The 16025-nt window shown below is 47.4% G+C and overlaps 1 protein-coding gene across 8 annotated transcripts in view; it reads right to left on the bottom strand.

Moving 5' to 3' along the window:
* The window catches only part of TDRKH (tudor and KH domain containing), a 375719-nt gene that overhangs the window by 258503 nt on the left and 101191 nt on the right, over positions 1 to 16025 (bottom strand). For all 8 annotated transcript variants that reach the window (XM_085639768.1, XM_085639770.1, XM_085639771.1 and 5 more), the window contains exon 6: positions 12198 to 12522. In XM_085639768.1, the coding sequence (XP_085495894.1) occupies positions 12198 to 12522 (325 nt within the window). The remainder of the gene's footprint in view (positions 1 to 12197; positions 12523 to 16025) is intronic.

Here is a 16025-nt window from a genome sequence, read left to right as displayed (position 1 = left end):
GCAACCCTACCGTAAACTGGAGATACTTCCAATGCAACTTGTAAGTCGATCAACACCATCCAGTCTTCCTGTTGCAGCACTAGAAGAACCTGAGCTAAAGTCAACATTTTGAACTTTTCTTGTCGAAGGTAAAAATTCAAAACCCTGAGGTCCAGGATCGGTCTTAGCCGACCATCCTTTTTGGGAATCAGGAAATAACGGGAGTAACATCCCTGACCCCAGAAGCACCTCTTTTGCACCTTTCTGTAGCAAGACAAGAACCTCCAGCTGCAGAATCAGTAAATGATCCTCTGAGCACCAGTCCTGGCAAGGAGGGTAAGGAGGAGGAAACCCTAGAAAAGGTATGGCATACCCATTTTCCACAGGATTCAAAACCCAACGGTCCGAGGTAACCGATTTCCAATCTTGTAGAAAATGGGACACCCGACCCCCCCCCCCCCCCTTACAGGACTATCGTGCTGCAAGATGGGGGATCTAGAGCTGCTTTCCCATGGTACCAGTGGTGGGGATAGGGGAGGAGGAGGAAGACTCCTGTAGAGAAGCTCTGCAAAGACTGCCTCAAATGTTTCCTCTGTACGGGACCTGCCTCCTATCCAAAGCCTCAATATCTTTTGTATCCATAGCTCCTGGGCTGGGACTCCAGGCACAAAGGATCTTGCAGTAGCCCTACTGTCCTTGAACCGCTGCAGCACAGAGTCCGCTTTGGTACAAAACAATCTTGACCCATCGAAGGGTAGATCCAGTAAAGTAGCCTGTACATCAGGTTTTTCGCCTGAAGACCTATGCCAGGCATGCCTTCTAGTAGCAATCGAGGAACTCAACACTCTTGCGGCCGATTCTTCTGTGTCCAGGACAGACTTGATGACCTGACGGCTGCTGGTTGCGAATCTAAAAGTGCCTCAAGGAAATTAACACTATCATCTTCAGGAAGTTTAGGAGCCAATTGCTTGACAGAGTCCATTAGAGCATGACTGTACCTCCCCAGCAAACACGTGGCGTTCATTGATTTCAGAGCCATACTTGCCGAGGAAAACACCTTTTTGGCAGACTGCTTTAACTTTGAGTGTCTATCCCCAGGGTGGTAGGGAAGGAACCAGTTGGCTGCTTCGAACAAGAAGCCTGAACCACCTGAAGATGGAGGGGCAGATAGGAAAGCTGGTCTATACCTTCTTGCCACTGATCTAGAAACTGCAGGGGCAGACAAGGGTTTCTGCCACACTTCCATAATTGGTTCTGTCAAAGCCTCATTGAAAGGCAGGAGGGGTTCATTAGAAGAGGAAGGAGAATTTAGCACTTCAGTCAGAGTATTTGACTATCTCAGCTGAGGGCAACTGAAGGTTCAACAATTCAGCAGCTTTTCTGATGACCAAGTGATAAGTGGCAACATCCTGTGAAGGTAAAGCCTTCAGAGAAAAAAGCTCCCACTCCGGGGAAGTATCAAGGCCACTAGCCTCACGTAGACTTTCGAATTGGTCTACGGAGTCGAGAATCTCCCCTTCCGCCTGCTCTTGCTTGTACTCCGCTTCCTCCAGCAGTCTTTGCGCTTCCCTCCTGGAACGCTGCATCATGATCAATGTCGGCGGCCCTTCCAAAGTGGCAACGGCGCAGATCGAATCCGGGATTACGCCGGTCCAACACCAGACGGCACGGGTGATTGAGGTATCGGAGTCGAAAACCTCGGTGCCAAGAACTGCCAAGATAGAACCGTCGGCATAAAAGGCATGAAAAGAGCCTGGGCATACTACTGGAGGATGCCTAAATTAAAGGCAAGCGGACCCAAGGGTCTAGAAGAAGGCGCCCCAGTAGGGTAGGATGCCCTGGCAAACATGCCAAACATCGCATTAAGGAAATACGAAGGATCCGTTGCTGGTCCTGGGAAAGGAGGATAAGGATCCAAAATCCTGGTCTGGATCCATCCAAGGCCGTACAGGGGGCTGAGGCTGCGGAGCCAGAGACATCGGCGCCCGCACAGGTGAAGCCACAGGAGGAGCCGGACAATCCCTGGGAGCCGGACAATCCCTGGGAGCCGGAAAGTGGGCCGAGTCGCCTTCGGAGAAGGAGAAGGAGAGATAAAGTCTTTCACGACACTGCTGTATGGGAGAGGCTGATCTCGTAGCCCTGCCCTTCGAAGAATGACGTTGTGATCCATGTCTTCTCTTTGACTTCTTATACTTCTTCAAAGTATGCGAGGTCGATGACTTCGATCGCTTATGACCCCTCTTCTCCTTTTATGCCCACGCCATGAAGAGTTTGGCTTCACGTTCTTTCAGTGCCTTCGGGTCCATCTTCCGACAGCACAAACACCCTTCGACGACGTGGTATGAAGAAAGACACCAAAGACAGTAGTCGTGGGGGTCCGTGATGGACAAATGGCCCCCACACACCCTGCAGGGCTTTAAACCAAACTTCTTCTAAGTAGCCATTCTCACTGCAACACGAAGAAGAGGAAGAAACAAAGTAATCACAGTAAAATGGAGAGTTCCCGCAAAAAACAAAAACCTTTATGAATCAACGGCGCAAAAAAAGGAGAACTGACATCAGCACGCCAAAGATGTGTTCTTATGGCTACGCTGACGTCATTCGGTGTCACCCGCGGAGCCGTGCTATTATGACGTTCTCGTCGACGTGGGAGAGCCAAGAAAAGAATTTCAGTGGAATGCGGGTGCAGGGGTAATTCAAAAGGTGAGGAATCCACAGGCAGACGTATCCATCAGAAAGTGATTCCACAAATGCAAGGAGAGGAAATGCACAAAATGATGAAGAGGTTAGAGGAACCCAGGCTGAAGATGCTCAAGTGAAAAACACTAGGATGTCCACAATGAGAGGAAGATGGAAACAACAAGACATACAGTGAAAATACAAAGTGAACACAAGATGGGAGGAGAGAGGTATGTGCCTTTGGAGACAGAAGATAAGACAGACAAATGATAAAGTAGGCACAAAGTCTACCAGAAAGGGGGAAAAGAAGCTAACCATTTGTTTAAGAGTACTAAAGGGAATACAGAGAGTATGTCCAAGCAGTGGAGAGGCACCCCAAAGGTGACTCAGAGCGCAACATACATTCTGGATATAAACTGATAATCCCAGAAGGATAAAAGAAAGGCAAGGATATTTCAGAAAACAGGAGGGAGTTGGAGCATGTATAAATTAAAAGAGATCAATCACTGTGGTGTGCACGAGTGCAGTAAGGGAAAATAAGGAGGAGGTGAAAAAATGACAGAAAGCACTATATGGTTGCCCCCACTTTTTTCCTGGTGTTTGCATGGTTTTTCACTAGTCTGGATGGGATCCTGCTATCCAGGACCCCAGCCTATCTGCTTACTCCCTTAAATGATTGGTGTGCTTATTAGATGCACTAGTGATTGGATACTGTGGTACCTTATGAGCCCCTAGTATATGGTACCTAGGGCATTGGTACTTCACAGGACTACCAGGGGCTGCAGCATGTATTATGCCACCCCTTGGAAGCATTCACAATCTGACACCACAGGCCTGCTACTGCAGCCTGTGTGAGGTAGTGTTAGCACTCCTCACTGAGGTATAGGTTCCTATATCCCACCATACACACACATATAAACCTATCAGCCACCCCTATTGCAGGCCCTATCAATCCTGTGGGCAGGGTGCTTGGTTTACTATGTGAGGGGGTGCTTCTGCCTGAGCAGGACCCCTCTGCAGCTGGCAGAGTCTATTCTCTGCTGCCGTTTGTGGATGCGGTTAAACCATATACTCTTAAGTGCATTATAACCTCGCGGTAAATGCTAACTTTGGGATGACTGCATCAAAACATGTCGTGTTTGGTGTCAAACAACTTGGAATCATACCCCCACACCAGTAACTGGTGTGGGAGTATGATCCCACCCTTCTAGAGGGGATGACATGTACCCACTGTACCAAACAGTAGAAATCTAATAGAGCCCTGGCATCACAAAATGGATGCCACCAGCACAGACACTGGGCTGCCCTCCTGCTGCTGACCGAAACTCGCAGTGGAGGGAGCCCAACAAAAGGCATCCTGTCACAGGGAGGTGTTACCACCTCCCAGACAGGATTTAGTGTATTGGAACTGGGTGGGTGCACTCTTAGAGTGCTTTGAAGTCCTGCACTGGGGGAGCAAAATGCTACTCTGTGCATATGCCAGTTCAAACCGGTCCAAGGGCTACCTGCCCCTGCTCTGGCGCGAAACTGGACAAAGGGAAGTGGGTGTAACCACCCACTACCCTGACCCTCCTAGAGGAGTGGTCATAGAGCTAGTCCCTCCCCTATCTTCACTATAAGATACCAAGCATTGCCAATGCAATTCAGATTCCCCCTGGACGACGCTCTACAAAGAAGAATCCTGGCCCTTCGACGTTCCACTACCTTTGGAAGACAGAAGAATCTCCCTTGGAGTCAAGGAGTGACTCCCCTGCTTGGCAGGCACCAGTAACTTGAATCAACGGTTGCAAACTTTGCCGCTCCCGCCGGAGTTCGAAGTCCCTGCTGCCCCAGAAGTGGATTTTCTGACTTCGACAGCCCCTGTGAGTTCCCAGCGAAGCTGTGGCGAGTGGACCCTACGAGTGACGAGGAACAGCAATACCCGGGGACTGTGCACTATTGTCGCGTGCAAACCCTAAACCATCACCTACGAAGTTGTTCATTGGACCATTTGTGGCCCAAGTCCCCAGCAGGTTGTGAACCAAAAATCAGCTGCCTACCTCGCCCCGAGTGGCCGTGGGCTCCTGTGAGGTTTTTCCTGTGAAGGAGTCTTCGCGGTTGCTTGCCCGTTGGCTAGTGACCCTCCCGAAGACTTTCTAATCGACTTCAAGGGCTCTCCTGGTTGCTCCAGGCCTGCCCTCACTTACCCTAGCTGGGTAAGTCCATCAGCCCTTGCTGGTCTGCATCATTGTCAATCTTCAGTCTACACGAGACTTGCATTTGCCAAGGCTTGTTGGTGCCAACCCGGTTGCCGACGCCTCCATCAGCTGCAGACGTCGTGGGACCCTCCAACTCCAGCTGCTGGTCATCGTCGATCACTCCTGGACCTCGTGAGCGAAGAGACAAAACTCCATCAACAGCCTGAATCGACGCGACATCGGTGGTCATCCATCTTGCTGGCCACCGGTCGCTGGCAAGTGACCTTGAACACTGTCCCCTCAATTTTCAAGTCTTCTTCAACTTCAATCCACCTTCGGATTCCAGCGGGCGCCTCTCCAGTCGTCACAAGCAGCAAGTCTTCAGTGATCTCCATTGAAAACAGCATCTCGACCCGACACCAAAAGACACCTATGCACCCTGCTTCCCTGGGTGAGGTAACTCGTGCACTCCGGTGCTCAAGTGTGTGTGTTGGCCCTCGAAATACTTGCCTTGTAAGTGGCTTGCTTGTTGACTTCTTCGAAGTGCCCTAAACTTTAAAATACAAACCGCGACTTGCCCCATTGAAACCAATAGGAAACCGTGGCTGTGTTTAGACACTGCACGCGTCTCCCGTGGGCGGATTACTTACCTGCTAACACTGCAGCGATTCCCAAGGCCCTAGGCCTTTTCATTTTGCAAGTCGAGTTTGTTAAACCATTTTCTTAGTATATGGTCTGGTACGCCCCTAGAGCTCCAGCCATATTTGTGCTTAATTTGAGAAGCGTTGACATTTGAATGTGTACTGGTCTTCTAATCTCAAAGAGATTAGTAGAGTGTGTCTAGAAATAAATGCATATATATTTGATATATATACACACACACCTGTGTGGTGTCCTTTCATTTAGTAATTCAAGAGATTATAAGGTAAAACAAGCTGATTTACATTCCTCAGAGACTTAGCCTGAAGGCTGCTCTCCACAGCTACCACTAGGATAGCTTTCTTTAAAAGGTTGTCTTAAACCTATCTACCATAAGAGTCGAATTGGACTGGTGCAAGTTGGCCACTATAACTAGTGACCAGCATATGCCAGGCCAACTTCTCACATTGGTGGGCAGTGTGTGGGATTCCAGCTTGCCATTGTTTTACCAGAAAATCTCTATTTGAATTACTAACTGAAAACCACTAAAGGTACTCAAGGTACATATGAAGTCAAGCTAGTATCAATAAGTTCTACTGAACTTAGAGCTGTTTGTGAAGGGCTAAGCACACCCTTGCTACAGCTCAAGCTAGGTTCAGTAGGCCCCAACTAGTGTAAGTAGTACAACACTGCACAACACTAGTATGTCCTGCCAAGGTGTAGCCAGTGGGTCCACCCCATCTCAGTACAAAGACATAGCCTACACTGACCTGAAGGCCTTATGCTTTGAAAGACATCTGAGGGTAGGAAGGAGTCCCTCCTCACAGCACCTGATAGATGTTAGTAGCAGATGATCTGAAACTAGCTCTAGGAGCCAGTGCATCTGGATCAGGGGGTGGGTCAATCATAGTCTCTGGGTCTGATGATGAAAATCAGGGTGACCAGGAGTCTGTGGGTGAAGGGCCAGACCTAGAAAAGTCTGAACAGATCAGAGGAATTCTCCATAAGAAAACTGAAAGAGTGGGAGATAGGTCTAGGTCCCTCTCCAGGGACTCTGACCATTCATATCACTCTGGAAGAGAATCTGTTCAACAGAGGAACTCTACCTATCCCAAAGAGACCTCCTCTGAAAGAAGGCTCAAGATGCTCCAGTATGAGGAAGCTAGGCTTGCCCTCAGAACCAAGCAATTGGCCTTAGATAGGGAAGCCTTCGAGCGCCAAAGAGCTTCCAAGAAGGAGGGGTTAGATACCCCTGGTGGCAGCAACAGTGTCCCTAGAGGCAGAGATTACATTCCAGACCATAGGAACCGGTCCAAGGTTGTTCCTCCCTACCAGAGTGGGGATGATATCCACAAATGGATAACTGCTATGGAGAGGGCCTGTAAAGTTCAACAGGTCCCCCAGAAACAGTGGGCAGCAATCTTGTGGCTCTCCTTTTCAGATAAAGGCAGAGACAAACTCCTCACTGTTAGAGAAGAGGATGCTAATGACTATGAATCCCTGAAGAGTGCATTAATAGATGCGTTTGGCTTAACCACTGAACAGTACAGGTTCAAGTTCAGAGACACCCAGAAAGCACAGACTCAGGATTGGGTGGACATTGTAGATTGTGCTACCAAGGCTCTGGAGGGTTGGATAGTTGGCAGTAGAGTCACTGACTTTAAAGGATTGTATAATTTGATTATGAGAGAGCAGATCCTTAATAATTGTCAAAACCAACTCTTACACCAGTACCTGGTGGACTCTGATCTGACCTCTCCCCAAGAATTGGGAAAGAAGGCAGACAAATGGGTCAGAACCAGGGTTAGGCCCAAGAACCAAGGTGGTGACCAGAAGAAAGATTCCACTAAGCCTAAAGAGAAAGGTGGGGATGATAAAACAGTAAAGTCCTCTGAAGGGCCCCAAAAACCAAGTTCTGGGGGTGGATCCCAAAATCCTTCCTCTTCCAATAAGAAACCATATTGCCATGTGTGCAAGCAACCTGGTCACTGATAAACTGACTCCAGCTGTCCAAAGAATGGCAATAAAGAAAATGTTCCTCCTACTGCAGCTCCAACACCTCCTGTTACTACCAGTAGTAATCCCCCAGGTGGTGGGAGTGCACCCTAAAACTTAGTTGGGTTTTCTTGGGGAACTCAGGTGGACTCTGGCCTAACCAGGTCCCCTACACAAGCAACTCTAGTCTGTGATGGTGGCATGGGGTTTGCAAACTTTACCATGAGTCCCAATATCTTGGGCAGGTACAGACAAGAGCCTATGATCAATGGTCAGAAGGCTGTGGCCTACAGGGACACAGAGGCTAGTGTCACCATGGTGACAAGGAGACTAGTGCCCCAAAACAGCTTTTACCTGAGTTTAGCTACCAGGTGACCAATATTGATGGAATTAGGACAGACCATCCCATGGCAGTAGTAAATCTCAGCTGGGGAGGGGTCACTGGCCCAAAGAGAGTGGCAGTGTCCCCAACCTTGCCTGTAGATTGTTTACTGGGGAATGATCTAGAAATCTCAGCCTGGGCTGAGGTAGACCACAATGCCCATTTAAGAATGTTAGGCATCCCTGAGAGAGTGGATGAGACCCTGAGGGCCTCACCTCCACCCCAGGAGAAAGTAAGAGGAGTGAAGCCTGAAACTATGGATCACTCCATACAAACAGAGCATAGGGGGTGAGGAACAGTCCTCCCCCCACCAGACTAAAGGTAAGGGTCAAGTTTCTAAGGGAACTGGTCCTGCCACTTGTGAAGTAACTGCCCCAGAAGTGGTCAGGCCTGTCCTGGCCACAGCTCTGATGGCAGGGGATCCTTCCAAGGTGGTACCCAGTCTGGAGCAGGTATCCTGCCCCTCTCTACCCTGCCTCAGTCAGCCCAGGGCTGCAGAGGTCAGGGAAGTCAGTGGACCCTTAATGGGCCCCTGTCCAGAGGAACCCCCTCATCAGCAGATTAGGGACACCCAGCAGAGTAGTTCTAGCCAGGTGAATATTCCTCTACAAACTGAGGGATCCCTTTACCCCTAGGTACAGGTACCCCCCCAGATGGACTCTGTTGGGCACAGGGAAACCTGGGGCATAGTTGCCCCAAACATTCCAATGCCCTCCACTATTCCAACCAGAGGGACCCAACCCCCAGCTGTAGGCAGCCAGAGGTTGACCCTTAGGGCCAGATATGACACAGTCATGGACAGAAAGGCTTCCATGGTGACTAGTGTTCTGAGGAAGTTGAGACCACTCCAAATAGGGCCTCACTTCCAGACTCAGACACCCCACCAGCCTACTTCTGTACCAAAACACAGCAGAGGTAATTTCCCTAGACTTTGGAGAAATTCTAGAACCCCTTGGGTTAGGATTTCCCAAGTGGACCATGAGACAGGGAGCAACCATGCTAGTGCAGGTTCTTCCTTATATGGCCACTCAGGAAATAAAGGCTTAACTGGACAAGGTTCGCCTTATCTCCTTTCTTTTGGGCCGGGGGGGAGGAGGGGGGGGGGGAGTTATGTAGGAAGGTGGAATCTGACTATATGGTTGCCCCCACTTTTTTCCTGGTGTTTGCATGGTTTTTGACTAGTCTGGCTGGGATCCTGCTATCCAGGACCCCAACCTATCTGCTTACTCCCTTAAATGATTGGTGTGCATATTAGATGCACTAGTGATTGGATACTGTGGTACCTTATGAGCCCCTAGTATATGGTACCTTAGGTACCTAGGGCATTGGTACTTCACAGGCCTACCAGGGGCTGCAGCATGTATTATGCCACCCCTGGGAAGCATTCACAATCTGACACCACAGGCCTGCTACTGCAGCCTGTGTGAGGTAGTGTTAGCACTCCTCACTGAGGTATAGGTTCCTATATCTCACCATACACACACATATAAACCTATCAGCCACCCCTATTGCAGCCGCTATCAGTCCTGTGGGCAGGGTGCTTGGTTTACTACGTGAGGGGGTGCTTCTGCCTGAGCAGGACCCCTCTGCAGCTGGCAGAGTCTATTCTCTGCTGCCGTTTGTGGATGCGGTTAAACCATATACTCTCAAGTGCATTATAACCTCGCGGTTAATGCTAACTTTGGGATGACTGCATCAAAACATGTCGTGTTGGTGTCAAACAACTTGGAATCATACCCCCACACCAGTAACTGGTGTGGGAGTAGGATCCCACCCTTCTAGAGGGGATGAAATGTACCCACTGTACCAAACGGTAGAAATCTAATAGCGCCCTGGCATCACAAAATGGATGCCACCAGCACAGACACTGGGCTGCCCTCCTGCTGCTGACCGAAACTCGCAGTGGAGGGAGCCCAACAAAAGGCATCCTGTCACAGGGAGGTGTTACCACCTCCCAGACAGGATTTAGTGTATTGGAACTGGGTGGGTGCACTCTTAGAGTGCTTTGAAGTCCTGCACTGGGGGAGCAAAATGCTACTCTGTGCATATGCCAGTTCAAACCGGTCCAAGGGCTACCTGCCCCTGCTCTGGCGCGAAACTGGACAAAGGGAAGTGTGTGTAACCACCCACTACCCTGACCCTCCTAGAGGAGTGGTCATAGAGCTAGTCCCTCCCCTATCTTCACTATAAGATACCAAGCATTGCCAATGCAATTCAGATTCCCCCTGGACGACGCTCTACAAAGAAAAATCCTGGCCCTTTGATGTTCCACTACCTTTGGAAGACAGGAGAATCTCCCTTGGAGTCAAGGAGTGGCTCCCCTGCTTGGCAGGCACCAGTAACTTGAATCAACGGTTGCAAACTTTGCCGCTCCCGCCGGAGTTCGAAGTCCCTGCTCCCCCGGAAGAGGATTTCCTGACCTCGACGACCCTGTGAGTCCCCAGCGAAGCTGTGGCGAGTGGACCCCACGAGTGACGAGGAACAGCAATACCCGGGGACCGTGCACTATTGTCGAGTGCAAACCCTAAACCATCACCTACGAAGTTGTGCATTGGACCATATGTGGCCCAAGTCCCCAGCAGGTTGTGAACCAAAAATCAGCTGCCTACCTCGCCCCGAGTGGCCGTGGGCTCCTGTGAAGGTGTCTTCGCGGTTGCTTGCCCGTTGGCTAGTGACCCTCCCGAAGACATTCTAATCGACTTCAAGGGCTCTCCTGGTTGCTCCAGGCCTGCCCTCACTTACCCTAGCTGGGTAAGTCCATCAGACCTTGCTGGTCTGCATCATCGTCAATCTTCAGTCTACACGAGACTTGCATTTGCCAAGGCTTGTTGGCGCAAATCCGGTTGCCGACGCCTCCATCAGCTGCAGACGTCGTGGGACCGTCCAACTCCAGCTGCTGATCATAGTCGATCACTCCTGGACCTTGTGAGCGAAGAGAAAACTCCATCAACAGCCTGAATCAACGCGACATCGGTGGTCATCCATCTTGCTGGCCACCGGTCACTGGCAAGTGACCTTGAACACTGTCCCCTTAATATTCAGGTCTTCTTCAACTTCAATCCACCTTCGGATTCCAGCGGGCGCCTCTCCAGTCGTCACAAGCAGCAAGTCTTCAGTGATCTCCATTGAAAACAGCATCTCGACCCGACACCAAAAGACACCTATGCACCCGGCTTCCCTGGGTGAGGTAACTCGTGCACTCCGGTGCCCAAGTGTGTGTTGGCCCTCGAAATACTTACCTTGTAAGTGGCTTGCTTGTTGACTTCTTCAAAGTGCCCTAAAACTTTAAAATACAAACCGCGACTTGCCCCATTGAAACAAATAGGAAACCCGCGGCTGTGTTTAGACACTGCACGCGTCTCCCGTGGGCGGATTACTTACCTGCTAACACTGCAGCAGTGAAGCCCCAGCGATTCCCAAGGCCCTAGGCCTTTTCATTTTGCAATTCGAGTTTGTTAAACCATTTTCTTAGTATATGGTCTGGTACGCCCCTAGGGCTCCACCCATATTTGTGCTTAATTTATTGAGAAGTGTTGACATTTGAATGTGTACTGGTCTTCTAATCTCATAAAGAGATTAGTAGAGTGTCTAGAAATAAATACATATATATTTGATATATATACCTGTGTGGTGTCCTTTCATTTAGTAATTCAAGAGATTATAAGGTAAAACAAGCTGATTTACATTCCTCAGAGACTTAGCCTGAAGGCTGCTCTCCACAGCTACCACTAGGATAGCTTTCTTTAAAAGGTTGTCTGAAACCTATCTACCATAAGAGTCGAATTGGACTGGTGCAAGGTGGCCACTATAACTAGTGACCAGCATATGCCAGGCCAACTTCTCACAGGCAGGAAGCCAAGTTGCTGAGCCACATTACAGAAAGACATCAGGCGTGGCCAAAGGGAATGAGGTAGGAGCCACACAGCGAGCAGTCATGGTAGCGTGAGGTAGGAAAGATGCACCTAAAATGGGCACGAGAATGTGTCAGTAAATAAGAACACCCGCAGTAACATGCAAAAATGTAGCTAAAATTAACACACAAAGAAGTAGTTATGAAATTTCTGCTTTTGTAAGGAGTTGCTAGAAGTGAAAATTGGGATGTAGGAAAGGCGACATATTGTAAATGGGAAACCAGGATCATGCAGACAGCAACAAGGGGGAAGCCGCGTAGAGGATGTGAAGGGAAGTCCAAAATAAAGGAGAAACTTTACACCCGTGTCCAAGTGAACACCCTTGTAGTGACCTAAGGATATGAGATGCGAGAGGGAATGTTTACATCAGCATGAAGGAACCAAGAGACACATGCCAAAGTGAACAAACATGAGATTCTTTTTTGGGAGTCTTACTTTCAAATTTGGGCACATCTTCGGTGGCGACCACTAGGTTTGCACTGCAAGAGTCGCCAGCATCCATCTGCTTTGCATCCGGTCTATTCTGAACAAGCATTGCTTTACTTTGGCCTGCTTGGTCTCCATGTCCTTTGAGCGGTTCTGCTGTGATGGCATACTCCGCATCTGTGACGTGTTTGGCTGCGACGGATGCCCATCCATCCCTACTGTCTGTCACTTTCTTTACAGCAATGGGCTGCTTGCGCTGGCAGCGTGAAGCTGCAGACTGTGCCACTTTCTTCTTGAACTCATCATCCTCTAGAACCTTTTCTTCAATCAGTCGCTATGATAAAGAAAGAATAGGCAGGCTGAACTTTAAAAATATGAACACTGCAAATGATATTTACATCGCAAGGTAGAAAGAACAGGCTAGAAATACAGCAAAACAAAATACACTCTCCAAAGAAGCTGGTTTGAATTTGCATCAGAGAGACATTCAATTAAGGGTTAGCTCGCAGCAGATGCACTAGCATATTAAATAGTATAACCGGCATCTCAGAAACAGCATTTTTCTAATGGAACAGACAGTCACCGATATTTTATCAAGTCCACAAAAAGCATAAATAAATCACAGTATTAATTGTGGACTTTTGCGCTATCACATTTATTGTGCTCCATTAAAACTAGAAAACACCCTCATAAATTTATTAGATCAGATAATTTAAGGTTAATTGTACAAGTATCATTGCTAACCACAAACAGTAAGCCCTTTTACTATTAGAAAAGTGTCATACAGAGTTAAGCTGGCTTTGAACGACTGAAGGAACAGACTGCTTTTCGAGGTAGTTCAGTCCCTTTACTGCAATCCAATCTCTTACAGTGGAATGATAGTTTTAGTCCAAGAGATTGAGTTGTCTTGATATGGCCTTTAGGTTCAAATGAAAATTCCAAATTGAGCATAAAGCTCTAAAAGTGGCATTTTGCAGCAAGTGCACACACACACGACTAAAAGAGTAAATCAACGTTGAAGGATGGCAACTCCTTCCCACTGGAAATCTGACAAGTGGAATACTCTGAAGCGTGGCCGGGGCTGGGAAAAAACGAGGGTAGGCCGCAATACAACTGTCTGTCAATGATACAATCCGCGCAGATGGTGGACATTCCTTTACAGATTAGCTTACCAAAAACAAAATGTCGGCTACCTTGAACTCTAGTGCTTTCATTCTGCCAGGTGTATTTCCACTGAAATCATAAGGACTGGTCTGTCCTGCGTAACAGTGGCATCCTGGAGCATTCAACAAAATAAAAATCTTTTCCTGCAGAAAAACGGTGTTTTTAAATTAAAATAGTTGTCACAACCTGTTGGCTAAATTAGACAATTTTAGATTGTCTTGGGGAAAAAAACAAAAAAAAAGGAGCCAATTTTAAAAATCAGGAAAAAAGTGATTGAAGAAAAAGTGAAAGAAAAGATTTCAAACCATTTCTAAACAAGCATTTGCAATGCAATAGGTCTCGCATTAGGAAAGTTTGAGCTTTTTGTATTGTAAATTGACTAATCTTTTATTTGTGTGTTGGTATTGAAAATATTGAAATTACTAGCTTTCTCATGTACAATGTCAATAGTTTTAACTGTTGCAAATGTGACACCTATAGCATTTGTAATGCAATATGTGTTGTATTTACGTGACTTGGATGTATTGATATTACAAATAATAATGGCTTTTAATTTTTGCAAATAATTAATTCTTAAATAAAAGTTAATGTAAATTATAATGGCAATCGTTTAAACTTTTGTTAATAACTCTTGTGAAGATTATGTTTAGTGTATTTAATTGCGCCTACAATCCAAGAACAGAAGTTAAATATCATTTTTTTGTGCCATTTGTAATAAAGCCTAAATATTGAGAGAACAGATTAGAGCCAGTTGTTGTTGAATGGTTGTACAGATTGATACTGTGGTGGCGGTGAGTGATGTTGTGGTGGCGTCGAGTGATGCTGTGGCGTTAATTGATGCTGTGGTAGCGCATAGTGATGTAATGATGCCCTTGAGTGATGCTGTGGTGGTGCTAAGTGATGCTGTGGTGATGCGATAGATAGAGTGCAATAGTCCGATAGATAGATAAGATAGATAGATACGCGTTTATTATTTTCACGTTGGAAGTAACTTACTCCACATGTGCTGTAAAAATCAGACTGCAGTAGGGGGTTTGGGTGTTTTGAATGTCGCAGGAAACCTCAAGGATGGAGGCGGTGTCTATGTGCGTTAGTGTTTCCCTCTTGCCTGTGGCTTTATTCCCGCTAACACGTCCGAAATGCAAATAGATTAATCATGCAGGATGCCTCGTCCCCCCCCCCCCCCAGAGTGGCGCCTCATGTCTGCCCCGCCTGTAACGCTATAGACTGTTCCGTTGCTGCTGCAAAGGTTTGTGAGTTAATATGCTCATGTTTAGAGGCAGGAGAAGTTATCTAGTAGTGTAGGTAACAATGAAATTCCCAAAAAGAATGGGCAATGTATGTGTTGTTAACACACCACATTTTTTAATTAGCTGTGTGGTGAAAAAGCTGCCTTTGGAGAAGGTCAAAATGGGCCGACAGCAGTATGTAATTTGTGGCCATTTCATGCTTGTGTGTGTTGTAAGGGTGTCTTTGCAGCATTTTGAATGTGTCGCAACACAGCTAGGTGCTTTTGAGTGATTGCTCCTACTTCTATTTTTGAGTCAACTTAGTTGTGATGCTGGTGTCTGTGCAAATATGTAGATGTTTTTGAAAGTTACATTGGGTAAGTGTGTCCTGTAGGGCCAGTGTGACATCTGTGTGTGTGTAAATACAGTAATGGGGCCGGATGCCTCTAGTTTTGCCCGAGTGGCACCTCACGCCTGCTTCCCTTGTAACACTTTTCCATTTTTTTTTTCCATTAAGTTGTACGTTTAAAGCAACTTACACCACCTGGGCAGAAATAGGCAGACTGCAGCAGGGTTTCCCATTCCCAACGTGTAAGTTTAAAGCAACTTATTGCACATGGTCAAAAATAGGCAGACTGCAGTCGGTGGTTTGGGGGGTTTGAATGTCACAGGAAACATCAATTAAGAAGGCGGGGTCTATGTACGTTGTTGTTTCCTTCTTTATTTTTTCGCCAACACGTTTAAAATGTTAATTGAGTATTTAGGCAGGATGCCTCCGTTTGCCAGAGTGGCGCCTTATGTCTGTTTCCCCTGTAACGCTATACAATGTTCCATTGGCGAATAAAATTATTTGTTTTGAATCCATGTTTAGAGGCAGGAGATGTTATTTAGCAATGCAGGTAACGTAGAAACTTCTTTAAAAGACTGCCCAATGTATGTGTTAACACACTACATTTTATTTATCTAGCAGTGTAGTTAAAAAAAGTTCTGGCTGGGACGTCTGAGGGCAGCAGTGCGCGTTACAAGCTGGCTTTGAAGAAGGTCATGCAGCGCCTAGAGTGGACCAGATGGTTCTGTTTATGACCTACAGAGCGTGTGTGAAGTGGGCGCAGATGAAGTGATTGGGGGTGAGGGGGTATGCAGGCTGTTGTGCTGAAGCCTGTAAGAAAACACGGCGGGGGAGAGCTAGGCGAGAGGCATGTGTGTGTGGCAAACACTGTTGGGGCGCGTGACATATAGATCTGGGCAAAGCTGCAAAAAAACATATGGTTACTTAAATCCTTAGACACAGAATGAATGGAGCTCATGTTATCGACCTTAGAAGGATGAAAAGGGAATGAGCGCGGCCTATGTTAAGTTTGTAAATGCATCAAGTGTGCAGGATAAACTATTTTTTTGGGTTGATTGAGACGCAGGGGTGCGTGTGATCAGTGCCTGTGTGTAT

The sequence above is a fragment of the Triturus cristatus genome, chromosome 12, assembly GCF_964204655.1.
Source record: "Triturus cristatus chromosome 12, aTriCri1.1, whole genome shotgun sequence".
Taxonomy (NCBI): domain Eukaryota; kingdom Metazoa; phylum Chordata; class Amphibia; order Caudata; family Salamandridae; genus Triturus; species Triturus cristatus.
Note: the sequence above shows the minus strand (reverse complement) of the source record. Positions and strands in the feature narration are given on the sequence as shown.